We start from the raw sequence: 27637 nt of genomic DNA, 5'->3' as shown, positions 1-27637 counted from the left end.
TACTTTATGTAGTATTTTATTTAGGCATAAAGGAAGCCTCTCTCATCTCCACACAAAGACAATTCACTGTATCACTGAAGTGTTAAGTCTTTTTAAAGTAACGAATAACAAATCCTGTCCTTTTTTTTGCATTCAGAAGTTTTAGGAAAACACCTTCAGATGAAGAAAAGGAATTCTGTGAAGTTTTTACATCAGAGTCTGCAATATCATGCAAGAAATAAAAAGCAAACTGTTTTAAAGTACTACTGATGCAGTCTCTTTTTTCATCCAAAGAACTCCCAAAAATAGGTACGACTTCTATTGCTTCTTTCTTTTCACTTTGGACTCATGGATATCCAAGTATGCAAACTGTAATATCATTCCCAACACTTTGCAGAGGCTTTATCTAGTAATTACAGGCTAATTATGTGTGTGTGTGTGCATGTGTACATACATACATGTTGAGTGCATACCCTTTTGTCTCCTTTGTCTTACAAGCCCCCTGCAGATAACAGATAAAAGATCATATTTCAATACGGTCCTTAAAAAGCTACACAAGATATTTAGGTTCTTTATAAAATGTGCTGCCTTGAGCATCAGTGAATGTTGGCGCCTTGTGTAATAATAAAAGGATCATTTGTGTGAAGTCAGTGTTGGAATATATGCCGATAACTTAACAGTATGTTATGCATATAATATGCCACACACACACACACACACACACACACACACAATGTATATTCAACTGCATATATGTCTATATAGTTTATCATTTCACACACTCGTCTCTCCAGTGTTTTTTTAAAAATTATATTAGCATAAAAAGGTCCTTAAAATACACAAAGTTTGTTGCTATAGAACTAAGAGTTTTAACCAATTCAGTTATATAAACATAGATGTAACATTGAAAAGAAAAAGAAAATCAGTCATTACATAGAAATGCAGCAATCTTTTGTCAATAAACAGCAGACATTCCTCTGAAGATATATTCTGCTTTTAGTTGCCATATAAACAGAAAGCATTCTGATGCAGGAAATGCCCAATTCAATCCCTAGTTTGTCCGTCGGCACAAAAAACAAAAATAATAATAATACAGACGAGACTCTCGCCAAACAGTAGATATGTTAACGATAAGATGAGAAGTTAAGAAACTGACAAATACAATATCATTTGGTACAACAATAACATCAGATCTCTGCCATTTTCCTCTGTTAGTGGCCCACATGTACTGAAGACACTGCAGACTCGCATTAGAGTAAGACAACGCTGCTAAATCACGCTGGAAACCTTGACTTTATCCTGGTCAAACTCCGAAATTATAACCGAGTCTAACAACAAAAGAACAAATCAGTTCGTTATCAAGAAAACAACAACACAGCTGTGCTTGAACACAAGGCAATATAATGTTAAAATGACTTTGGAAAGAAAACAAAAGGCAGCGTATCTGTCCTCGTGTCAATATTTCAGTAAAATAATATGTATAGAATTATTTTATAACCAAGGTGTTAAAAAAAAAAAAAAAAAAAAAAAAAAAAACCATGAACATCCTAAGGCCACAAGATCTTATTATATGTTGCACATATAAATCTGTACATAATATTGTGGGTCTTTTGGACGTTTTCATAACATGTAATGTAGATGTATTAACAGTGTAGTCAATACTTGAGTGAATCTCACAAGAACATATCTCTGCCATATATCACTCTAAAAATCAGAATATATTTAGCATATAGAAAATGAAGACTATTTATAGGACCAATAGATTCTTTTGCACCGTGACATTTCACCCCTTCAATTCTCATTACATAAAGCGCCCAAACATTTTACTTTAATTCTCAATAACGACTTACTGATGAATAATAAAAAAAAAAACATTAAATAAATCTGCATAAAGGCAGTACACATTTAAATATATTTACCACCAGTTTAAATATACATTTAAAGTATATTTAAAATAAAAATTTTTGCATTAGAGCAAAATGTGTTTAATAGTCATGAAAATAACATACTTAATGGTCCTAAAAAAATACCTAATTTTCTTTATGCAAAATATCATTTGTGATTTTGACGACCAATGACCCACACATAGCTTTGAGAGGTTCTGTGAGATTTGCCCAGTCATTAAGTGAGTGATGTCACTTCCTGTGAGCAGAACTCAGCTAATGGTGTCATTTCCACCAGCTCACGGCAATGATAGACAACAAACCAGCTGTTATACATAGTAATATACACATCTTTCAAATTCATACATAGTTACAATATCAGATCAAACATTTATCATTGAGAAAAAGCCTGTGAATGCTTACTGAATTAATATATGGAAGCGTACTGTGCATTTCCACATGGTCACACATGGGTACAGTGTTACAAACGGATCTTGCGATGGTAGTGGCACATTACCTGAGTCCTCAGGACAGTAGGGTACTAACCCTTAGCACTTTACAGCAGGCCTATACATCACATATGATGCTGATTTGAACCACACAATGCTGTTGAACTTACATAAAGTGTGTATCAATAGGTGTCAGTTGATAGATGATGGGTTGTACCTTTGCACATTTTTTTTTTTTTTTTTTTGGTTAGTCACATGAAATTCCCATGTTAGGTGTGTTTTTTGTTCCTCATGTCTTAAAAGTACCATAAAACCCCTTCTAACCCCATATTATATTACCAAAAAGTATAAAACAACCCTCAATAATCAAAAGAGAACCTTGTGTGTTTCTCAATAAAGAAACAAAAGACGGTAATCCCCCTCGTCCTCTCTGTAGCGCATCTCTCTGTCAACAGGTGGGGCCGCAGTGCCGGGGGCGTTGAGAGAGAGGTCTGGGTGTGCCGTCTTCTCAGGGCTTGTCTGGTGAGTATAGTGTCAGACGGCGAGCCGGCCCGGGGCAGGATGAAGGGGACTCCACGTGGACGGAGGGGCTGGGGGAGGCTCCTGGGTAAAAGAACACGGCTGGGCCTCGACTTTTGCCACGCCGCGACCCTGACACAACCGCCGATGTCTCAACAGTCTGTCTGTCCGTGAGAAGTTCTTAAAGTAAAAAACACAGAAGTTTGACTTTGTTATATTGGTTCATCAAAATAATTATTCTTCCTTGCGCTCATGTAGGGTGCTTTTACACTTGGTTTGATTGCTTTGTCCGACCCAGAGTTCGATTTCTCCCCATAACATAATTTACCACTTTATTTTCAAAATATTAATCTCCAACACGTTCTCTCAACAACATCTACTCTCGCGTCATCACATGCGTCGTGGTTCTCTCCTGAACTTGTGTTGGTAAATTATGTTAGTTTTTTTTCGAGCAAGCAAAGCACTCGCATCGCTTAATAAAATGAAGGTTAAACCACTGGGGTCACATGGATTACTTTAATGATGTCTTTACTACCTTTCCGGGGCTTGAAAGTGGTAGTTGCATAGGCTGTCAATGGAGGAACAGAAAGCTCTCAGATTTCATTAAAAATATCTGTGTTCCGAAGATGAACGAAAGTCTTACAGGAAAAATTCTATATAAAATTGAATGAAGGCATAAAATATGAACAAGTAACAATGCATGCTCTCTGTCATTGCAGCTGGATAATGTCTGGTTCTAGCAGTACTTTAGGCAGACTTTGATTACAAAGGAGAACACAAACGACCACTGATCCATTTTCTTTGACAATATGTTTGTGGAGAGTAGCCTTGATTCAATGTAAAAAGCTTCAAGGTTTAGTTCACCCCAAAATGAAAATTCAGTCATTTATTACTCACCCTCACGTCTTTCCACACCCGTAAGACTTTAGTTCATCTTCGGAACACAACTGAAGATCTTTTTGATGACAGAATGCTGTCAGATTTCCTTCCATAGACTGCCTTTGCAACTGAAACTTTGACACTTCACAAAATTCATAAAGAGATCAGAAAACTAATCCATATGAATCAAGCGGTTTAGTCCAAATTTTCTGAAGAGACTCGATTGCTTGTTACAATGAACAGATTTAATTTAGGCTTTTACTCGCATATAAACATTGATCAGCGAACATAAGCAGAAGCTCTACCTAACCTGAATGACGCACAAGAACAAAACTCTTCTGGAAGCTAAAACATGCTGCGTAAAGGCCCGTTCACACCAAGAACAATAACTATAAAATAACTATAACAATAACTATATTTGTGTCCACACCAATGAACGATAACGGTCTGTTTATTCTAAGCTCATGTGCTGCGGTTTCAAAGTGTGTACATGTACAAACATGTTTTTGCTGTTCTTGTTGCATTTACACAACTTTTACCAGCAGATTTTCTCAGCATGCTATGTTTTGAGTGAATAGCTAGTGTAATCAATCAAGTCAATATAGCGGAATAAAAACAACGCCTAGTCTCTTTCGCTGCAACTTCAAAGGAAGCTGGACAATGTTGTCGAAACTAGCGCTGGATACCTGAGGTAATTTTTATGTTACACTGTTTGCTAGCTTTGCATCTCATCGTTAATACTTCTCACCATTTATTCCAAGGGTATGACCGATTGTTTTCCATATATCCATTTTCTGTAAAGTATCCTTGAAAAAGGGGTTTGACTTGTCAAACAGTGGTGGCTTTTTTGGACCTCGGCAATTAACTTCTCAGCAATGACGACTGCCATTTTAAATGCACGAGCCCTTAAATTAAAATGGATTCTGATTGGCTGTCAGTGTTTTATCGTTCAACAGCTGGAAAAAAAATAGTTCTGAAAGTGATCCCAACCATATCGTTCCTCCATATCGTTAGCGTTATAGCTGTGGTGCGGACACTGTTATTCTTTTATATTTAGAACAATTTTAGAACTATATCTTTATAGTTATCGTTCTTGGTGTGAATGGGTCCAACACACGAAAATGAACCTCACTGGTTACGCAGCACATTTGAGCTTCCGGAAGAGGTTTGTTCTTGTACGTCATTCAGGTTAGGTTGAGCTTCTGTTTGCTGATCAATGTTTATATGCAAGTAAAAGCCTAAATTAAATCTGTTCATCATAAAAAGCGATCGAGTCTCTTTAAAAAAATTTTTATTAAACCGCTTGATTCATATGGATTAGTTTTCTGATCTCTTTATGAACTTTTTGAAGTATCAAAGTTTCAGTTGCAAATCCAGTCTATGGAAGGAAATCTGACAGCATTCTCTCATCCAAAATATTTTAATTTGTGTTTAGAAAATGAACGAAAGACTTACGGGTTTGGAACGACATGAGGGTGAGTAACTAATGACAGAATTTTCATTTTGGGGTGAGCTAACCCTTTAATAACAACAACTCAACATACAATCAACATACAGTATTCTTCTAACTACAGTATCAACAATAGGTGTTGTCTTGCCTTAAAAAACCCATGTTATAAAGCGTGTTCTTACCTGCTGGCAGCGCTCACACTGGTAAGGCTTTTCACCACTGTGAACACGCTTGTGTCGCTCCAGATGGTACCTCTGAATGAACCGCATGTCACACATGTCACAAGCAAACGGCTTCTCTCCTATCAGAGAAAAACAGTCTTTATTAAAGCACCCCACACCTTCATTCTCACAGCATGCCACAACACCACACAATAAATATTCTGAAACACAGATTGTCATGTAAGGATCAAGACTTTTGTCATATGGGTTTCAATGAAACCACAAATACAGAGTATATTCATGCTTAGAAATAAAGTAGAAGACTTCATACAAACTCGAGTTTGTAGAGTATGTTTAATATGGAATGAAAAACTGCTTGACTGTAAAGTGGCACACTGGGGTTTTGGTTTTAAAGATCAGAAACCTGCTTTGAGACTTGGTTATATTCTTTCTGCTTGGAGAATAAATACGATTGAGCTTAAAAATGGTTAAAAAGAAACAGCTAGAGTCATTTCATCTAATTGATTTTGCTAAGTGAATGCAAATAAACTTGATACAGACAAAAACAACCAACCCCACAGAGAAACATGGGGCAGGAGCAACTACATAGATAAACCTGATGCTATCAAGCAAGTCTGAAATGACTCGCAAAACTCGCCCCCCAAATGCAGGTAAAAACGTTTTTTAAGTGCCCTGATGTTGATGCAAATCTTTTATGATGTAGGATATGGCTAATTAATATTTCAAAAGTAATAGAGATCCTATTTTGGCCATTCATTTAAATAAGTCATTGTTGTCTCATTGTTTTTCCCCCCCTAAACACCTCAACCACACAATATAGACAAACTCCAATCCAGGAATACTTAGTAAATTGGGGTACAAAGAAAGGACACATACCAGTGTGAGTCAGGCTGTGTCTTTCCAAGTGGTAACGTTGGAAAAACCGCATGTCGCACATCGAACAAGCATATGGCTTCACCCCTAAATGTAGAGTCAATTTTTAGTGAATGCCTTTACAAAACATTCAAAGTATCAAACAACTGTTAATGCCGTTTAAAAATGTAGAACATGCTATTGATTTTTTTTCCCTAAATTGTTCTGCATGCTGACATTGACTGTGTCCCAATTCAGAGGTTGCATCCTTCGAAAGCTGAATGCGTCACAGCGGCATGAAGGCGGCTGTTCTATTTCAAAGGTGGCCTACAAATGCATCCTTCATTTCCTGGTACACAAAGGATAGAACGAGTGCATCCTTCGTAGCGTCGCCTATCCCAAGATTCATTACATGCCAGAGATGACTGTATTTTTTTTTTTTTTTGAGAGAGAGAATGCGCCAGATTACACTTTTAAATTTGAGTATTGGGTTTCAACTTACTCAAATATCTAACGATACAAATGTAAAAACTTTAAAGCGTTTCAGATGTTGACATATCTTACTAAAGGTCAATTCACAACGCACCGTCAAATAGCAACAGGCACTTCTTCGGGTTTGGTTTGATTAGCGCATTACCCCTGTCGGAGTCTGTCGGCGCCGATTGAACATGCTGAATCAGCGTTAGAATGTCTGAGAAGTGAAGTGCTATAATCTGGTGACTGTCGGCGCAGTGCGAATTGGCCTTAAGATGCGATTATGTACATAAATGGACCAAGGTGAACATATTTAGACATGTTGTGAACTCTGTTTAGAATCTAACTTTCAAAAAAGTCCAGACCAAACGTTACTGGCGCTCGTCAACGGCAGCTGTCACAGTTGCTAGGTGACAAGAGCAATCCTTCAAAGGCTAGACCGTCCCATTTAACAAGGCTAGGTTCGAGCTTCGCGCACTTTGAAGGATGCAGCCTTTGAATGGGGACACAACTATGATGTCCATTTTACTCATTACAGTTCGCACTTGAATGGTTTTAAATGGAAAGAAATCTTTCCAAACAATATAGTAAAATGATGTCTCTGGGTCTAATAGGGATCCTTTTGTATTCAGTTCATAACGGACGAGTCAAATTGTAGTCATCAAAATTAAGCCACAAATGTTCACGATAGAGCTGTACTGAACCCTGACCACCTCAATATAAAAAACAAACAAACATTTGGGCAGCTAAAGCACATTTATGCTAATCTCATTTCAAAATCAACTCAAGCATTCATTCAGGTCATAGTGATGGTGATAGTTGTTCTCAGTACCATAGTATGAAGTGCAAAATAAAATAGCACCTAAAGTAGTAACTTCATGTAGCACTATTAATTCAATTATGAAATGTTGTTGACTTTGACTTAAAAATCTGAAAATGATTGGCACGCAAACTGAATTGAAAGTAATTTAGCATGCACAAAACTAACTTTAAGCACAAAAAGACAGGGGTTTGAGATGACACATACCCGTATGAGTGAGGCTGTGTCTCTGCAGGTGGTAACGCTGAAAAAACCGCATGTCGCACATCGAGCAAGCATACGGCTTCACCCCTGAATGCACAGAGCACCAACAGTTCATGTGTGTGTTTCTATTAATATGGCATTTTAGGTAAAAAAATAAATAAATAAATAATTATATATATATTATATATATAGCTCATATAGCAAGTCCATCTGCAGAACTTTATTTCAAAGTAGATGCATTAATTAGATGTATTAATTGTGTATTATATTCATTTTATATTTAACATAAAAAGTGTGCCACAAAGTATTAGTTGTTAACCACGCCTGTTGATAATCACCTCTATAACATTTCCAGTAAAACAGATTATGACATCTTCATTTACAAACATGGTTCAATAACACTTTAGTTTAGGTTCCAATTCTCACTATTAACTAGTTGCTTGTTAGCTTGCATATTACTAGCATACTGGCTGTTTATTAGTATTTAAAAAAGCAGATATTAATGTCTTATTCTGCATGACCATATTCTACATCCTTTAATCCTACCAATACCTAAACTTTACCTTACCAACTATTAATAAGCAGTAAATTAGGAGTTTATTGAAGCAAAAGTCGTAGTTAATAGTGAATGTGTTTCCCAAACTAAAGTGTCAGTCATGAAAAAAAAAAGAAAAAAAAAAAAAAAAAAAGGAGGTGGCATTATCGCCAGCGTGGATCATTTTTGTTTCATTTCATGCCTGCTGAATATATTTTAAGCTATTAGGAGAATACAAACTCGAGTTTGTTGTAGTTTTAACAGATAAATAAATACATAAACAGAGATTTCACCTACCCGTATGGGTTAGGCTGTGTCTCTGTAGATGGTAACGTTGGAAAAAACGCATGTCGCACATGGAGCAAGCATAAGGCTTCACCCCTAAATGCACAAAGTAGCAGTGTATTAACCTTACCGCCAGCTGTTAACTTAAACCAAGCACTCATGAGTACTGCTCAACATATAAAAGAATGTAAAACAAATAAAAACAACTTTTCACTACAGTCTCATCAGCCAAACAGTGCCAGTTATGCATAGAATGCTACGAGCAGCTCACAAACCGAGCATCTACAAGACATGAAGTGCACGGCAGTGTTGCCACCTTAGAAATCTGGAAATAATTTTGCTCTGGTTTGGCTAAAAAACTAAAGCTAAAAAACTAGTAGTTTTAGGCATTTCTATCTTTTGTGAAGAGGTTTCTCTTTTTCTTGATCAAATTGAGATGCATCCATCCATCATAAAAGTAATCTATACTACTCCAGTGAGTCAATAAATGTCTTCTGAAGAGAAGTGATGGGTTTTTAGTGTGTTGTATCTTGTTATTAGTTGTAATATTAGTAGTAATAGTATTATTGTCTTTTAATGATAATAATAATAATAATAATAATAATAATAATAATAATAACTATTATCTATTTTTTTTTTTTTTTTTTTTTTTTTTTTTTTTTACAGAAACACTGAATAACCAATAATATCTTAAGCACCAGCACTATGGAGTTAATATTATGCCATAATTAAACAAACAAATCCAGCATTTTGCAAACAAATATGATCTGCTTTGCAAAGGAAAACTCGACTCACAAACAAACAAAGTGATGTGCAAATACAAAGGTCAGTTTGAGTGAAAACGCAGATGAGTAACAAATATATGTATTGTTTTACAAATATAAATAAATGAGCCTACATCATATTTCACAAATAAATAAATACAAACAGTCCTACAAATGGCATGTAACCTTTGAACAAATACCAAATCTAGTGCATATAAACGCACGCCTGTCTGTTACGATTGTAAGACACTTGCTTTTTTATGAAATCTTTCGGCTTGATTTTCTCACAAATGCAGTTGAGCAACTTCCTCTTCCAAAACACCAGATGGCGCTTTGCTATGGGTCGATTTACGCTAGTCTCCCGAGAGAAGCCCCAAAACATGTTTATAATAATAATAATAATAATAATAATAATAATAATAAACTTTGAGATGCAACTTTTAAAAGGTGCTATAAAACAAAGCAGACAAACTTTTGACCGGTACTGTACATGCAGTGAAGATAATCAATGTAAGCGTTGCCTGAAGTGAGGCAGATTGGTGTTTTATAACATGTTGCTGGCGGTTATACATACGGAGATAACTGGAGTAGCCAGAGTGAGCCGAGTGATGTTATCAAGATTGCTGCTGTTGCATTTTGCAGATAATGTAGAATTACCAAACTTTGTGTACTTGGTATTGAGAAACGCCAACTCACCTGTTCACCACTCTTTTTCGTCAGCTGTAAACTCCTCGTAAACTTATTTTCTATATGTGATTATTTTTTTTATATATAACTATATACGTCTTGAAATGTGTTTTGATGTATGTTTCTATCTTTTATTTCCCCTATTTCATTGTATTTTCTTGTAAAGCGCTTTGAGATGCAGCTTTTAAAAGGCGCTATAAAACAGTTTATTATTATTATTATTATAATAAACACATTTCGGGGCTTCTCTCGGGAGACTAGCGTAAATTGACCCATAGCAAAGCGCCATCTGGTGTTTTGGAAGAGGAAGTTGCTCAACTGCATTTGTGAGAAAATCTGCCTGACCACATTTGTGAGAAAATCAAGCCGAGAGATCACATAAAATGGCAAGTGTCTTACAATCATAACAGACAGGAGTGCGTTTGTATGCACTGGATTTGGTATTTGTTCAAAGGTTACATGCCATTTGGTTTGTATTTATTTGTGAAATATGATGTAGGCTCATTTATTTATATTTGTAAAGCACAATACATGTGTTACTCATCTGCATTTTCGCTCAAACTAACCTTTGTATTTGCACATCACTTTCTGTTTGTTTGTGAGTCGAGTTTTCCTTTGCAAAGCAGATTGTGTTCATTTACAAAATGCTGAATTTGTTTGTTTAATTATGGCACAATATTAACTCGATACACCAGTCCTAAGTTCAGTTAAAATGACAAATATGCATTTATACATGGTTACAAAGTTTTAGTTCTAAATACTAAAGTTCTATCACTAAATAGTGTTTAATTACCATAACATCAAAATAATGCTTGATTGACTAATGTTAAGAGTGTACGTTCAGATATTTGAAAAGCTGTGTCATTTTACAAAGATAAGCTGATTTGGTGGAATCATTATTTATATATATATTATATATATACACACTCATACAAATAGAGCATATCAGTCTGGCAAGTAAACTAAAGAAATGTATTAGCCAATGGCGATTCTATTGCCAAGGTGTGCGTAGAGGGTTGATATGATATGGAAATGTATACATCAGTACTGTCAAGCTGACAGTGTGAACTTTAACCCAAGAGCACATTAGTTTAATATAAATAAATACATTTTTACAATTTGCCGGCGCTCCATTTCTCCTGTCCGAAACTAATGAAATTGCATTCTAATTTTCGGTTACACAATGGCAGTGAAGCTCAGATATCATCTAAGGGGGGTAAGACAGAAAGACACATACCCGTGTGAGTGAGGCTGTGTCTCTGCAGATGGTAACGGTGGAAAAAACGCATGTCACACATGGAACAAGCATACGGCTTCACCCCTAAATGACCAAAGCAAAATATTAACCAAACGCATCGTCTCAATAACACAATCTAACAAAATTCCATCTGAGAATCAAAGATAACAGCCTAATGTTACATTCTGACCCAGTTATGTTAGTACAACTACATCATGGTTAGTTCTGAGCAAGAGTTTCAGTCCAATTATACACTAACTCTCCAACAAAGGTCATTAAGGTCAATGTTGGAAATTCATATTTACATAATTACTGCCAAATACAGAAATCTCTCCCATCATTAATTGACTGTAGTTGTACTTGACAGTGAAGAAGACGCTTCATCCTCTATAACAACTGAAAATGTTCTTTCAAAACATTGCAGCAAAAAGCAAGCAATGCTGATTATTGTTTATGATTCCCTGAAAACCTTTTTGTTCTCTCACAAAGAACATGAATGTAAAGAATGGGTAAGGCTTCAAATGTAAAGATAATTTGTATATGCATGGGTAAAATAACTACCCTACTACCTTAATCTGAAAGTTTAGTGTCTTCCAAATGACAAGTACAAAAAAGAGAGAGGATATATTGTACTCTTAAAACAATGGACTTACTACAACAAGTCAGACACGAACTACTGTAATTGTCAAACTTGAAATTAAGAAACTCTTTCTTCATGTGAATGCCCATGACTGATGCTCTTTGGGTGTAGTTGAGGGGAATGTGGTACTTGACTGCTCTCCTTACAAAAATCTCAAACATATAATGGCAAAAGCTCATCATTTTGAACATTATTTTATGTTCATTTCTTCTACATGCTGAAGAGAACCAGCAGAGGGGTACAAAGAGACGACACATACCCGTATGGGTGATGGTGTGTCTCTGGAGATGGTAGCGTTGGAAAAACCTCATATCACACATTGTGCAAGCAAATGGCTTCACCCCTAGATGCAGAGTACTGGTATTAGAATGCACTTGTGGATATCAGCTTCAACGAAGTAACTTCATGATCAAAAATAGCAATATCATTAACAAGGGAAAAAGCCACAAAAAATCCCACATAGTAGACTGCTAATTCTCTCTCTCTCTCTATTATATATATATATAAATGGAGAAGAAGAAAAAACAAGAAAAAAACAACAACAAAAAAAAACAACAACTAAAGCCTCCATGCAAACTGGGTAAAAGTCATGTTTCTACACTTGTCCCCTAAAAACAGTGTTCACTACAGTAGGCTCATTCTCAGGAAATGGTGCCATCTGTGCCCAATGAATCATCTTTTTGGAAAAAGTCTTGATGTGGTAAAAACTAATATACAATTGTGATGGAAAGACCTTGAAGTTGTCTTCCATCACTGTTTTTACTGTGTTCTTACTGTTCCAATGCATTTATAATATTTAAGTGGGGTTTGCTGTTTTATATTTTAGCTGAGTGGGTGTGGCCTTAAAGAGAACATGTATGAGAGAGTGCTCAAAATAATGTGTTGGTTTTATCCATCCTATTTATTGACTTTTTAAGTCTTGCTCTTAATCATCTTGTGTATCTATTTATTAATCATATGGTGAGGCAAGAGTTAATTTTAGAAAAATGGTATGCTCCAGGAAGATGTGTGTATTTAAGGCAGCCGTCACTAGTGAAAGGGAGGATTGCAGGACGGATCATGTTTTAGAAAGAATTTGAACAAGGTTACTATAGCGTTGCTTGAGTGCACTAAAAATCTGGCCTCAATAGTTGAAGAGGAGAGTTGGTACTTGCTTTAGCACCTAACAGTTCTAGTTTTTAGACTTTTTATTGATAACCCGTTTTATTTCTCTTAACCATATTTATCTGCACATCCACTTTAATAAACATCTTTCTGGACCCCAACATTGCTCCCATTTTTACATCTTGGTGTGATTCTCCTTATGACCACTCGAGTCCCTATCACAATAATACTGATTCGCTAAATGCGAATTTTGTCGTTGTGGAGCACACTAGCTAACAGATAGCCTTACGGCTAACATATTCATACTAAAAGGCACAAAAATGATTTCTTGGGGACTTTTAGAAATAGTGGTTTAATCATTCTGATATCATATTTAAAGTGACATAGTAAGCATGAACACGAGTACTCAGACGTTACACCAACAATCAAAAAGATGACTGTTTGTGATCATGCTTGATGCAACATTTTATTGAATTTGAAATTCAGTAACTCTACACAAACATTTGTAATTTTGTTTATGGTGTGATTTTCTGCAGTATCTTGCACTCACACATGCATTCTTCCTTTCCAACAACCAGACATGCTGATCTCGATACAGACCATTTTAAAATAATTCTAACTTGCCACATTGTATTTTGCCAGCGTTGTTCACAGAAAGGTTTCTCTGATAGCCTTTACCAGTATTATATTATTTATCAGCTGGGCTAAGCTATTTCATCAGTGTTAAAGGGAAAGGAAAACAAGAGGGGAAAAAAAAAATAAAAATCAATGATCTGTTTAATTAATTTTACACCTGGCACAAAGCACAGAAACTAATTTTGTGTGCCATTATTTTCTAGTTAAGGCCATTATGAGAAATCTTTGCACTGACCTTAAACCCCATTTTGGGGTATGTGATCATTGTACAAAAAAATAATCTAAGAGAAATGGAGTTATGTTTTTTTTTATTATTAAGTCTGATTTATGCTTCTGTTGGTTTAACATGCATTACAGTGTCAAAATAGGATTTCCCAAATGCATATGCTACAACAAACCTGGGGTTCTCCATGTCTTCTATTATATCAGACTTAAACACTTGAACATAAAAATACTCATGATTATGACTTTAGAAGTGCTATCTAAATTATTGCTCCCACTTTCCATATGAAGGCAGCATTATTTCAAGGCACAAAGAAACTAAGGGTGTGTTCACACTTGGCAGGTTTGGTTCGAGTAATACGAACTCTGGTGTGATTGCTCTGTTAGTGTAGTTCATTTGAATAAGTGTGAATGCTGCCATCCGAACCCTGGTGCACACCAAACAAAACTGTGGCTCCAACTAAAATATGAACGCAACAGACCAAAGACATCTAAATGAACCAAAAACAGGATGTGACCTGGTTTTTGTCATCATAGGAGCAATGTTGGCCATTACAGTTCAGTACAGGTGTCTGAAATGCGTCTTCTTGCAGCAGATCTTTTTTGTGTGTAATGGAGGAAATCCTGCCACTGTTTTGACTCCTTTGCACATTTTATAAGCTCTTCAGGGTAAAAATAAAAAGCATACAATGAGCGCATTTAGTCCAGCACACAGCATTGTTTTGGACGTTCGGTAAATTCCATTGCAAAACATATGTCATAAAAGCTTCTTTTTTTTTTATCTTTATGTTTGATATTAAAAATGACAGTGCAAACGCTAAGCAAACCAGGACTAACTGTATTATTTTGTTTTTTGGTCCAGACCAAAAGAACCAAGAGAACCGAACTACAAGTTTGAACACACCCAAAGTGAAAATACCAGTTAACTTTTTCAAACTATAAGGACTCTAATTTTCCTGTGACAAGATTTAAATAATAGCGCTTTAGGGTTAGTAACAACAAATAATTACTAGAACCTTGTACTGCAAATTTAGTATTGGGGGTGTGGTTAGAGTTTAAGAATTGTCCACTGGGCCAGAGGTGGGAAACTATCATTTCTTGGAGGTTCAGCAGAAACCTCTTTAAATAAAATCATTGTTAAAAAATGCTGTGCCGAGATATGGCACAGTCCCCTGAGAATGGGCCTGCAATTTCAAGACATGACACATACCCGTGTGGGTGAGACTGTGTCGTTGGAGATGACAACGTTGAAAAAACCTCATGGGGCACATTGTGCAAGCAAATGGCTTCACCCCTAAATAAACAAAGTAATAGTTTATGGGGACAAGTAAATAAAATTGGTGCAACTCAGACGACAAAGAAAAATAAAATGTTTACTTCTTTGGTCAAAAAAAGCTATAATGCACATGGAGAACCATGGAGTGTGTGATTGCCATGTCTATAGCAAAGGGTGCAGACTAAAGTGTTTAATATGCTTTAATGTGCATTGCCCCCTTGGACTCATACCCGTATGGGTGAGGCTGTGTCTCTGCAGATGGTAACGCTGAAAAAACCTCATGTCACACATGGAACAAGCATACGGCTTCACCCCTAAACACAGAGTACCGGAGTGTTACGTTTTGATGAATAAAAACTTTCAGTATGTCCAACACCCCAATGCATTGTCTGTAACTATGCCCAAACTCGAGTTTGTTGCAGCCAAACCTATATTTGAAAACGGTTTTGTTTGTGTTGTTATAAACTATAAAAAGTAATGTGTACAAAGCACTGCTGCCAACTTTTGAGCTAGTAACATGAGGAAATATTTGGATGTTGCCCCATGTTTGTAATCTGTTCCCTGTTTACAATCTTCTACAATCTTGTAGCATGTTTCAAAAAAAAAAAAAAAATACACATGTACAACTGTCTGTATTGCAAAGGCAACAGTTGGAGAAAAATATGTCTGAATATACTGACAAACACTGCCAAGTTGGCAACAGTGCTAAGCTGTGCATCGGTGTAGTCAGGTAGAACAATTCAAAGGGTAAGGAGAGACGGCTCATACCCGTATGAGTGAGGCTGTGTCTCTGCAGGTGGTAACGTTGGAAAAAACGCCTGTCGCACATGGAGCAAGCATACGGCTTCACCCCTAAATGCACAGAGCAAATCATGTGTAAGATTTAAACCATGTATATGCAACACATTTTTGTCAATATAGGAGCTGCATGTTGATAGACATTGCTGAAATCGCATGCTTCATAAGAACGGAGCGCAATGCAAGCTTGCAAGCACATAGAAAGCGCATGAAAGATGGTTACACAGCTAAATGGGGCACTGACCCACAACCCATGTGCTAATACGTGAAATAGGATATTCAATAAGAAAAATAATATCCATCAAAAATTGATTTTGTAATATGGGAGTTACACACCAGGATGGATGTTGATTTGACTGAATTGGATGATTGATTGGAAGTAGGGATGAAAGTAAAAATCTTACAATATTAGGAATTTTATTTTACGTTAATAGGGATGCACTGAAAATTCATCTACCTAAAATTTACGGGCCGAAACGGTTTTGGAGGGCCAAAATCAGTGACGGAAACAGACATTTAATTGTTCAGCGTCTGTTTCATGCACATAATGTGGATAAGCTACAACAGTTGTCTGCTGTGTGGATATTAGCTCTGGATTGACAATATTCATTTTAATCTGCAATGACAAGGATTAGTTCACTTCAGAATTAAAATTTCCTGATAATTTACTCACCCCCATGTCATCCAAGATGTTCATGTCTTTCTTTATTCAGTCAAAAAGAAATTAAGGTTTTTGAGGAAAATATTCGTCAAATATATATTTTTCTCCATATAGTGGACTTCACTGGGGTTCAACGGGTTGAAGGTCCAAATGTCAGTTTCAGTGCAGCTTCAAAGGGCTCTACACAATCCCAGACGAGGAATAAGGGTCTTATCTAGCGAAACGATCGGTCATTTTCAAAAAAAAAAAAAAAAAATGATATACTTTTTAACCACAAATGCTCGTCTTGCACTGCTCTGCGATGTGCCACGCATTACGTAATCAAACTGGAAAATTCACGTGTGACATAGGCGAAAGTACCGATCCAGTGTCTAAAAAGCGAATGTGCAAAGACTAAGTCAAATGGCATTTACAAAAAAAAAAAAAAAATAATAAAAAAAAAAAAGGGCAAAACAACGATGTTGGACGATTTTGAAGTTGGAGGAGAAAATGAGCTGGAGTTTTCCACGATACTTCCACCTATGTCACACATGACCTTTCCAATGTGATTACGTCATGCATGGACCATCGCATAGCAGTGAAAGACGAGCATTTGTAGTTAAAGTATATAAATTTTTAGAAAATGACCAATCGCGTCGCTGGACAAGACCCTTATTCCTCGTCTGGGATCGTGTAGAGCCCTTTAAAGCTGCACTGAAACTGCAATTTGGACCTTTAAGCCGATGAAGTCCACTATATGGAGAAAAATCCTGGAATGTTTTAAAGAGATGTTTTGATTGATTAGTATTCCTTAATGTTTTTCACTGTAAAAAACAACTTGAAGATTTTTTTTTTTTTTTTAATTTTGACAATTCTGTGTGTATTTGAGCATTCAAGCTCAATAAGTCATGAAAGGTAACTCAATTCGGTACTCGCTCTAACATGTCAAAAACTTTAAGCAGTCCTGCGATGTGTGGATATATTTACATATCACAATATAAACAATATAGCAACATCTCTATTGATTGACACTTTATATCGTCACCATATTTCTCATCATATTGCCCAACCCTAGTTCTCCTGATCTCTGTTTATCTTTCTCCATGTTTCTTTGTCTCACTCAGTCTTATGTGTACATGAAACTGAGTTAGCCACATCTACGAATATTTGCATACCACAGTATACACAAAATAGAAAATTCTGTTGAGGCTGACATTTTATACCATCATAACAATACATATATCACCATACCGCCAAGTCCAAATTGGGTATGAAGTCAATGCAAAAGATATCACTTAAAGGGATAGTTCACCCAAAAATGAAAATTTGATGTTTATCTGCTTACCCCCAGAGTATCCAAGATGTAGGTGACTTTGTTTCTTCAGAAACCGAACAGTATTTATATCATTTTTTACCTCTAATACACTACTATGTCCAACTGCCTTGAGCGCACGCACGGCATCCTGTGCGTGATGTGTGTATGCGCTCTGGCATAGTTTAAAGGATTAGTCCACTTTCAAATATAATCCTGGAATGTTTTCATCAAAAACCTTAATTTCTTTTCGTCCAAAGAAAGAAAGACATGAACATCTTGGATGACATGGGGGTGAGTAAATTATCATGAAAATTTTATTTGAAAGTGGACTAATCCTTTAAACTACGGCAGAGCGCGTACACACCTCACGCACTGGATGCCGTGCGTGCGCTCAAGGCAGCTGGACATAGTGGTGTATTAGAGGTAAAAAATGATATAAATACTGTTCGGTTTCTCACACAAAACGATCGTTTCGTGTCTTAGGACATCGATGTGTCATCACGAGCCGCAGGGTTTAATTTGGATTTGTCTGTGCATGTTTTTTTGACTCTTATAGATAGTGTTCCCATTGCCATGCATTATACGACTGACAGACCACAACGGTTGGAGTTAAAAATCATCATTTGTGTTCTACTGAAGAAACAAAGTCACCTACATCTTGGATGCCCTGGGGGTAAGCAGATAAACATCAAATTTTCATTTTTGGGTGAACTATCACTTTAAGACTGGCAACTGGTAGACAACTGTTTGCTGCATTTCAAATGTAAAACTATGAAATTTGTAAATGAGCTTAAGCCATTGAGTGAGCGGCCATGTAAAGTGGCTAGCGTTACGCTACTATTTACCTGTTTCAAATAAGCCAAGTTTGCGGTCGATGAATGAATGACAGGCAAGCGTTTGTAAGTCATGTTTTTAGGGTTATCCTTTACCCTCTATAAAAGATCCTACACTTTGGATTTTCTGTCCGATATACTGTAATTACCACATGGACCAGCCGTGTTAACAATGGGTCTGTTGCGGACTGTGTGACTTCGCTGCTTCCCGTGGTGTGTTTTTTTTTTTTTTTTGCGACCAACCGGACCAATTAAAATTTGGTCAACCACGCCTCTGGTCGACTATTACAAAAGAGGATACAAAAGATGCCATTCTTCAACAATATGTTGAAGGGAGCTATACCTTGAGAGTACCTTCAGTATTTAACATTGTCTGCCCAAAACCCAACAATAATCACATACATTTGTTCATGGAAATTAGCTGTTATAGAACAAAGATCAGAAGGGCCCCTTTCAAATATAAAGGTAAAATAGTTAAGTAGTTTTTGTGAAGATTAAATATGAAGCGTGAACAGGGACTTGCGATTGCCTGACAGACAAAGCAGACATCATGCAGACGATATCTAGCATGCTAAAAAGGCAACAGAGGCAACGAGGCCCATGTGCATGGCGATGTGCAGGAATTCTCAGCAAAAGCAGAAAGCTGTAGAACTGCAGAGTGAGCGTAACATTGCATGGTTCAAAAATGCCAGTCAAACAAACAAAAGCAATGCAGACAGCGGCAGCAGTGCATGGGTAAGAGATGACTTGTACCCGTATGAATGAGGCTGTGTCGTTGAAGGTGGTATCTTTGGAAAAATCTCATGTCACACATGGTGCAAGCATATGGTTTGACGCCTAAATGTAGAACAAAATGTCAATTAGCTGTCTTCAAATTGTAGTTCTGCATAACATCATATGATAACTTACTCAAAAGTACAGCAATTTTGCTAACTAGAAACTAGGCAGTCAGACTAGCAGACTACTGGATTCTTTTTTAATGGATGTCTATATATATCTAAAAATATTCTGAAACTTCCAATGAGTCTAAAAGCCTGTCGAAAAGCATTCCTGCCATAACTTTAAATCTACTTTTCATTTAGAGGCGGGTCAACTTTCTAATGGCTCAAATGCTAAAAATAGACAAAGAAATTTAGAATGCATTGTGAATAGCTTTAGTGCAACAGCTATTTAAAAGTATTTTACACTTGTGTTTTGTGTACTTGGTGTGAAAGCAAAACCTTAATCTTAAAAAAAAAAAAAAAAAGATTTTGTTCTGTGTAGACGGCTATGATCTGTAACTCTGTTTAAATACATGAGTATCCATTCTGGGTTTATATCACTGAAAAGGGTAATGAGAGCACCTTACAGGATTTTTACAATGTAGATCAAAAACAACATGATGGGATTTGTGTGCATTTAATTATAGCTCATGTAAACAAAGATTCTGCCATTTCATGTTTAAAGTGTGTAATAGTGTAAAAAGCAAATATTGTTTTTGAAATAATGTCCAATGTAATGACACATACCAGTGTGAGTGAGGCTGTGCCTCTCCAAGTGGTAACGTTGGAAAAACCGCATGTCACACATGGAACAAGCATATGGCTTCACCCCTAAATGCACAGAGTGGCAAATTCAATGATCGTCTACACAGAATCAAAACCCTGCTCATTACAAATGTTAAGCTTAATACACCCGCAAGGGTTTAGCAGCTTTAAGATAAAGTACATGATTTTTGCTTTAGTGCCTACTTCAGAAAAATGCTCAAACAACTAGTCAAGTTTCGCACAGTATTCATAAAACTTTTTGTGATGAAAGTGTGTCTGATCACCACAACTACAAAAGTCATTAAATACTCATTAAATAACAGTAAAAAAAAAAAAAAAAAAAAAAAAGGCATCACATCTAATGTACAGGGAACAGACTTGGCATAAAAACTGCACTACAGAACCTCTCTTTCATATGGAAGTTTGTTTCTGCCACAGAATAAAAAAATAAAAAGGTAATTGCGACTTTTTATCTCATGATTCTGACTTTTTTTTTAACTGACTTTTTTCTCTCACAATACTGAGAAATAAAAGACATTTTAATTTGCTAGTTTATATCTCATGATTCTGACTTTTTCTTGCAATGAGTTTCTCACAATTCTGAGGAAAACTGTCAGAATTATGAGATACAAACTTGCAATTGCGAGTTATAATCTTGCAATTCTGAGAAAAACGTCTGAATTGTGACAAAGTCGCAATTACCTTTTTTATTTTTCCATACTTTCACCATCTGTGGCAGTAACATGAAATTGCACATCACTTGCAGAGTAGTTATTTTACATCAGCTGTGCTTTGTCACACTTGAACACTTATGTGTTATGAATTTGCTCAATAATGGAATCGAATAATTTGCCTTCTAAAAATACATTATTTGTCAAATCACCAATGCTGAAGGTAACAAGTCAGAACACATGTCAGATGCATAGCGGAAGAAGTCGTACCAGTGTGAGTGAGGCTGTGTCGCTCCAAGTGGTAACGCTGAATAAATCTCATGTCACACACGGCACAAGCAAACGGCTTTTCTCCTGTGAGAAAAACAACAGAACACACAGGCATATCACCAAAATCTAACATGAATAAATATGTACAATATTTACACCTCCCTAAATCTGTGATATTCATACCAGTATGGATGAGAATGTGTCTCTTCAGGTGGTATCCACTCCTGAAGGCCCCGTAGCAGTGATCACAGATAAAGTTCTTCTGGACTTTTGAAAGTGGACAATTTCCATTTTCATCCACAACTGCCTATAAGGAAAATGAATGGAAGACATTTTTAATGTACAGATCACTCTTTTCCATGTAATTACTATTTAATTTTCAATAAATTGTTTCATTGAAAAAAAAAAAAAAAAAAAGAAAGAAAGAAAGAAAGAAAGAAATAGTAGTAAACCAGCATTACTAAAAAGTTTGGGGTGAGTACATAAGTGTCACTACTCAAACTCTACCTTAAAAAAATAAATAAATAAAAGTATCTTTGCATCCCTACTACAAAGGCATATGCTTATCCAAGGTGGGAGAAAACAAAAGCGAAACATACAATTACAACTATGAATACATGCTAAAAAAAATAAAAAATAAGTACAAATTATTTAGTGACTTGTAATGCACTACAATGTACTGCAGAGTTAATTCTAGAAAAATTACAATATTATTTTTCAAATATATCATGCATGTATCACTAAAATGCATGAAACAATGCATTCTGTTTGGAGAATGACAAATCAGTTAATAGTCACACACGGGGGAAAGCAGCAAAAATCACTGGGGGGGGGGGGGGGGGGGGGGGATGGGGGGGGGTGTTTCCTCACAAAAAAAAAAAAAAAAAACTCATTCTGTATGATTTATAAGCCTTTTGAAAAATGGGGACATGGGGTAATGTCCTCATAAGTCACCCTCTCCTTATAATACCTATGTCATACCCATGTCATTATACAAATTTGTGTCCTAATGTGTCACAAAAACACACACACACTTTATCTTCTTTTGTGTTCCACAGAATAAAGAAATGCAAACAGGTTTGGAATAACATGAGCGTTAGTAAATTTTCATTTAAGTGAACTATTCCTTTAAATAAACACAAAAACAACATAAAAACTCAAATAACAAAAGACTCAACACCTCGAAGAACCTAAACTTTAAGTAACAAATTTCACAAGAAGCAGATCTGCTTTATTCCTAAAACACCAGAGCCCTTTAAATCACAGTAGACACTGCTGCTGTGAAAACACAATAACAGTTATTGTGCGACAGCATTCCCCTCCCTTACAGACGCCCCACCCCCCTGACCAAATCCAGCTATCTCCTCCCCCACAACACCACAAACACACCATTACCATCTAGAGACAGCAAGTCCAAATGCTTGCAATGTCATATCCAAAGAAAGATTTTCTACAATACTCTCAGAAACCCTGCAATGCGACCAAACAACACTGAAAATCTCAAATGTCTCACAGAAAACAGTGTATTCGAGGAAACTTTGTGTGATTTGTGGCCAACTGACAATGCATTCACAGGACTGTGACACCCTACACTACACGCCCACCCAGTGTTGTAGTCGAGACCAGAGAGGGCTGAGTCTGAGTCCAAGTCGAGACCGAGACCGAGACCAGAGAGGGCTGAGCCCGAGTCGAGACGAGAATTTACGAGTCAATTCCAAGTCAAAATGCACAAGAGTCCATGACAAGACTAAGACCATTACAATATAGTCTCAAGACCGAGTTCAAGGCCGAGTCCAAGTCTCGAGTACTACAACACTGCGCCCACCCCCACACACTGACCTTCCCCGCTTGCCCGTCCTGCTCTCTCACTTTTGAGGGTGTTCCCGACTTCCTGTTCTTTTTCTTCAGCTGCAAGTCTTCATTGGGCCTCATTTCCTTCTCATCCAGAAGTCGAGGAGCTGTAAAATCACCCTCCTTCCGCAGAAGCTACAGGCACAAACACATAAATGACAAACCTTGCGATGCATAATGTGTCCATGGATATGAATATAATATTTACATATATATTTATATACAAACACACACACACACAGTATATATACATATATATAATTAAGAATTTGTTCCCACAACTTAATTCGTTGCTTCGGTTTAGTAAATCATGGCCACTTTGAAGTAACTTGTTCCCTCATTTTGATATAATTAAATAAGGGAACAAATTATTATAACATGGCTACGATTAAGTAAAATGAGGGAACAAATTAGTAAAACATGCTGACATAATAGTAAGTCATGGGAACTAATTGTTAATTTGTTTTTTTTCTCCGCATGTCACGTGTGGGGCGCCGTAACAATTCACTAACATATATTTGAAAATCAAGCGTTACACATTGACTAGACGTTTGACAGACTTTGCAACTATCATGCTTTTGTTTGGGCGGCCAGATACGAAAATGTCTAATTATGAGACAATTAATCAGCCTGAGCGATATTTCAGTCTATCGCTAGTTAATGTGAAGTTTATAAACTTTTACAGGTGGCACAAAACAACCTATTTCAGCTGTACACTAAACTGAAGGTGTCTCCTAACCAGTGGAGGACAGGTCATGCTTGCTGGTAAGACCATGTGTCCTTGCGTCCCACGGTCCTGTACATCCCTCTGGGCAGATCCGTGTCCTGAAGCTGGACCCAGTGGCGACATCATTTTCTTAGGAGCAGCGATGGAACTGGCCTGCATCAGAGCCATGCTGGACAACACCGCTTCACAACCTAACAGCCCTGCCTGAAGAAAACAACATCAAGACAGAAGGAAGAATATAACACAAGCTGTTGTTGTTAGAAGTGTATGCTTTGTGTGGTAATCAGTTAGCACTAAGGGATTTGGGACTTGAATTAAAGTGAAAAGCAAAGTCAATATACGAAAAAAAACAGAAAAAACATACACGTCCTGTATAAAACGCAAAGAGAACTAACCCATTTCATGTGGTCCCGGACCGAGCTGCCGGGTATGTGTGACATGGTGGCAGACAGCGGTTGAGAGACAGGCGAGATGTGTAGATGAGACGTCAGTTCAGACCAAGTGCCACACAAGTCTCACCGGACTCTATCATGGGGCAGCAATGTCTTTTCTTTGTGGTGACAAAAGATGAATTAGAGTAGAAACAAGATGAGACATTCACAAAGAAAATACAGCAAGTGTTCTAAGACTGATCAGAGCGGGTAACAGCAATACAGGTTTTAAGGTAGCACTTAAACCCAGATTGCTTTAGATAAAGGGAGTTTTCTAGGTCCAATGCCCAAATACGCTGGCTGAAAGCCTGATGCGTATGGCACAGAAAATTGGAAACACTTCAGGAGTTTCAAAGTCATCATCTGATTGGATTTTCAGGAGACGCGTCACGTTCTTAAACAGTCCGCCTGGAAACAAAGCCGTCGTGATGCCAACCCCCTCATGGAAGAAGACAGCTGTTAGGTTTATAATTATAACTACACACTGGGTTTTCAAAAGAATGTGAGGTAAAATACATCCAAGAGTTTTACACACCGGCCTGTTAATGAAAGAACATCAACTTTACACTTGCATGCCCCTAAACATGATGCTGAACCAAACGAACTGTGATTAATTGCTTTACGTGTCAGTCAGATGGCCTCTGGCAGTCCCTGGCCAATGAAAGCTGCTATAGAATCCAGACCTTCTGCCGTCAGTCTGAAGGTCTGGCTATGCGGGACTAACTGAGTATAATCTGTACACTCAGCTCACGCCTGGTTTTATTTAGACTAAATTAGTGCCGGAAAAGACACAACATAACCAATGACTTTAGTAATGTAAATACTGTTTATGTTCATCCCCAATGATTCTAGCTCCGTCAGGCTGAAAATGAGACTTTATCCAAAAAATATCAATCCCCATCATCAAAAGTTTGGGAATTTTTTAAACAAGGACTTAACAAAATGGCGCTCTGGGTGCTTTGTTAAATTGAAATGGCCAACCACAGCAGCACTACTATTAATGCAGGAGCAACTCAAGAACATCCAAATTTAAAATGTAATGACAGCAGTAGGTATCTGAACTATTACAGTGAGTTTTGTTGGATTTTTGGTTGGTAGCCAGTGCCCAGGAGTCATTATTGCCTCCTTATGTCATGCTTCACACAAAAACTCAACAAAGACTCCCTAAAGCAGATGCTAATGGCTAGTACGGCAAATGGCAATGCTCCTTTCCAGCGCATTTGCAAGTTTATACACATAAGACCTATTAAACTAAATGTAGATTTACATTAACGTTAAGCTCGAATTTGGTGCAAGCAACATTTTGCAAATAAATAATGCAAGTGTAGTAAATCATCCTCAACACTATTCACGGGAACTAATGGCAGAATATATAGACTGCGCTCACAGTTAGAAATCAAGAATGGTGCGAAGAGAACATTGTGCTTGGTACATTTGTCTTCAAACCATTCCATCTGGCTAGCGCTTCCAATAATGTTTACGCGTTAGGTCAGTTGGCGGAGAGTAGGCCATCTTTTGTGGCTGTTTGAACACATTTGACCACATGACATTGACCGCAATCCAAATGCGTTTTCGACTACCTCTGGAAGTGGTTGAAAATGGACAAGCTCAAAACGTTTACATCTGTATTTAGCGCCATCCACTTGTGATCCAATCGACCAAAACACATCTTAATACCAGGTGTAAATGAGGCCTGAAAGGCTATGTGTTCAGCTGTGCGCATATGCTAAACATTTGTCAATACCAATGTATACTTTGGGCTTAAATGACAATTATAAAATGGATATTTACTCAAGAGTTTGATTGGATGAACCCCTGCACATTCTATTTTAATGCACTAAATTGCTAGGCATCTTACTACTTGGTGAAAGAATAGTTAATTCCTAATAGTAATATTAATAAATGTAACTACTGAACACTAGTTTCTCATATTGCTGTTGTCACCATTTTATAAAAGCAACAATCCATGCAAAGTTGTGTTACCGTGATTTTCTCAAGATAAGTTATATTTTTAAGCGTAACAATGGAAAAACCACTGTTATGCTCAATGCTCTCCTGGATCAATGCCTTTTAAATCACTTTTAGCTTTCTAAAATTTTAAATATCTGTTTACAAACTTTGAAAACTTGTTTCAGCTATGAAATAAAAATATATATAAAAAGGTATTTACAACTTTTTATCTTAAAATGTACTTTTTTTTCCCCTTGCAATTCAAAGTTTAGATATACACTCGCAATGTATTGAAAAAATTTTTTTTTTAATCTGTGGCAGTAACAAGCTTTTATGGGTAACACCCATACAAATATATTAATTTAAATATAATCACAAATTACACATCTTTTTAGGGTTTTAAGACAAAGCCTGATTGGCTAGTAAAAGAAACATTAAATAATGAGTAACTTAAAGTCCTTGTGAGCACACTCACCATGATTAGTGGTGTCAAGCCCCCTCAAATGGGAAGCATACGTAAATCAGAGGATTTAGATCAATTTCTCTCAACCCTGCTTATTCATCTGACTCGTCCAATTCAGGTCATGAAGTATGGAGTTGATTGAGGTGTGTTAGCTAATGTGAGAGAGACACAAAATGAGGAGCTGGGGGAAACATATAACGAGTATATCTACTGCCACATGCATAACACTTTAATTATGCGTTTAAAAGCAAACACCGAAGACATCCATGCATATTGTAGCCTAATGCATGAGGACAGTTGAAAGAATAAGTCATACACGCATCACGCATGTGAAAAGCATCTCTGCGCGCTGATGTTCTCACTAAACTCCCCCGCAAACAAACAATCCTCATTTTACACGCCTAATCCTTTCATTCTCGCGAGCTTTTTTTCATTTAAACCCCTCTAAACATGTCACCGCATGTCTCGTATCAGTCATGTGTGATTTAGTTCGAGCTGGAGATTATTTAAAACGCGTTCATGTGTGATAATGTGTTTCGTGGCTTTCTATAATCCAATCTCTATCTCTCGAGGCCTCTAAAATCTCACCAGACCACATCATCCCGAGAGATAAAAGAACAACAGCAATCATTTGTATCGAAGCGATACATGTAGCGCTTATGAATCTTACCTTAGTACTGCTCAATTTCGCTCTTTTATTCCAGCTCAGGTCAGTTTACAAACACAGGAAACGCCACCGGAAAAGCTCCACGAGAACGCGCACACTGACTGCAACGTCACTAGTGTTCATGAGTGAAGTAACAACACAGCAGCAGCAAAATGTTATTGTATAGCAAAAAGTGGGAACATGGAACAAATGATTAATAAAGAGGTTATTCTACGTGTTCACCCTGGAGAATGGTGTAAATGAAGATGTAAACAGCTTTTCATAATAATATAATTAGTCTAATTAGATGTGAAAAGATGCCCACTGGGGCAAGATGACCTAACACCCTACCTTCATTTTTTTCTCTTGACCATAGATGGTACCAAATATCATCTCATCACATAAAATGAATGGCTTAAAGTTGACATTTCATCTGAAT

At 36.9% G+C, this 27637-nt stretch overlaps 1 protein-coding gene across 25 annotated transcripts; it reads right to left on the bottom strand.

Annotated features, from left to right (window-relative positions):
• On the bottom strand, nt 1-27345 carry znf740a (zinc finger protein 740a). Of its 25 annotated transcripts, none has more exons than XM_051911933.1 (19): nt 27223-27341; nt 26565-26704; nt 24104-24258; nt 23721-23912; nt 22970-23116; nt 21314-21437; nt 21131-21214; nt 20172-20255; nt 19417-19500; nt 15846-15929; nt 15308-15391; nt 15012-15095; nt 12099-12182; nt 11200-11283; nt 8524-8607; nt 7695-7778; nt 6218-6301; nt 5342-5460; nt 1-3010 (listed from the first exon to the last, which is right to left on the bottom strand). In XM_051911933.1, exons 3-19 carry the CDS (start codon nt 24146-24148, stop codon nt 2846-2848), a joined length of 1716 nt encoding a protein of 571 aa, XP_051767893.1. In that variant the 5' UTR covers nt 24149-24258; nt 26565-26704; nt 27223-27341; the 3' UTR covers nt 1-2845. The 25 variants fall into 25 exon arrangements, with proteins under 25 accessions (XP_051767893.1, XP_051767896.1, XP_051767894.1 ...); XM_051911936.1 differs by having other exon boundaries at nt 23000-23116; XM_051911934.1 differs by lacking the exon at nt 26565-26704 and having other exon boundaries at nt 27223-27345.
• Between the last annotated feature and the right edge of the window lie 292 nt (nt 27346-27637).

The sequence above is a fragment of the Ctenopharyngodon idella genome, chromosome 11 (assembly GCF_019924925.1).
Source record: "Ctenopharyngodon idella isolate HZGC_01 chromosome 11, HZGC01, whole genome shotgun sequence".
Lineage (NCBI taxonomy): Eukaryota > Metazoa > Chordata > Actinopteri > Cypriniformes > Xenocyprididae > Ctenopharyngodon > Ctenopharyngodon idella.
Note: the sequence above shows the minus strand (reverse complement) of the source record. Positions and strands in the feature narration are given on the sequence as shown.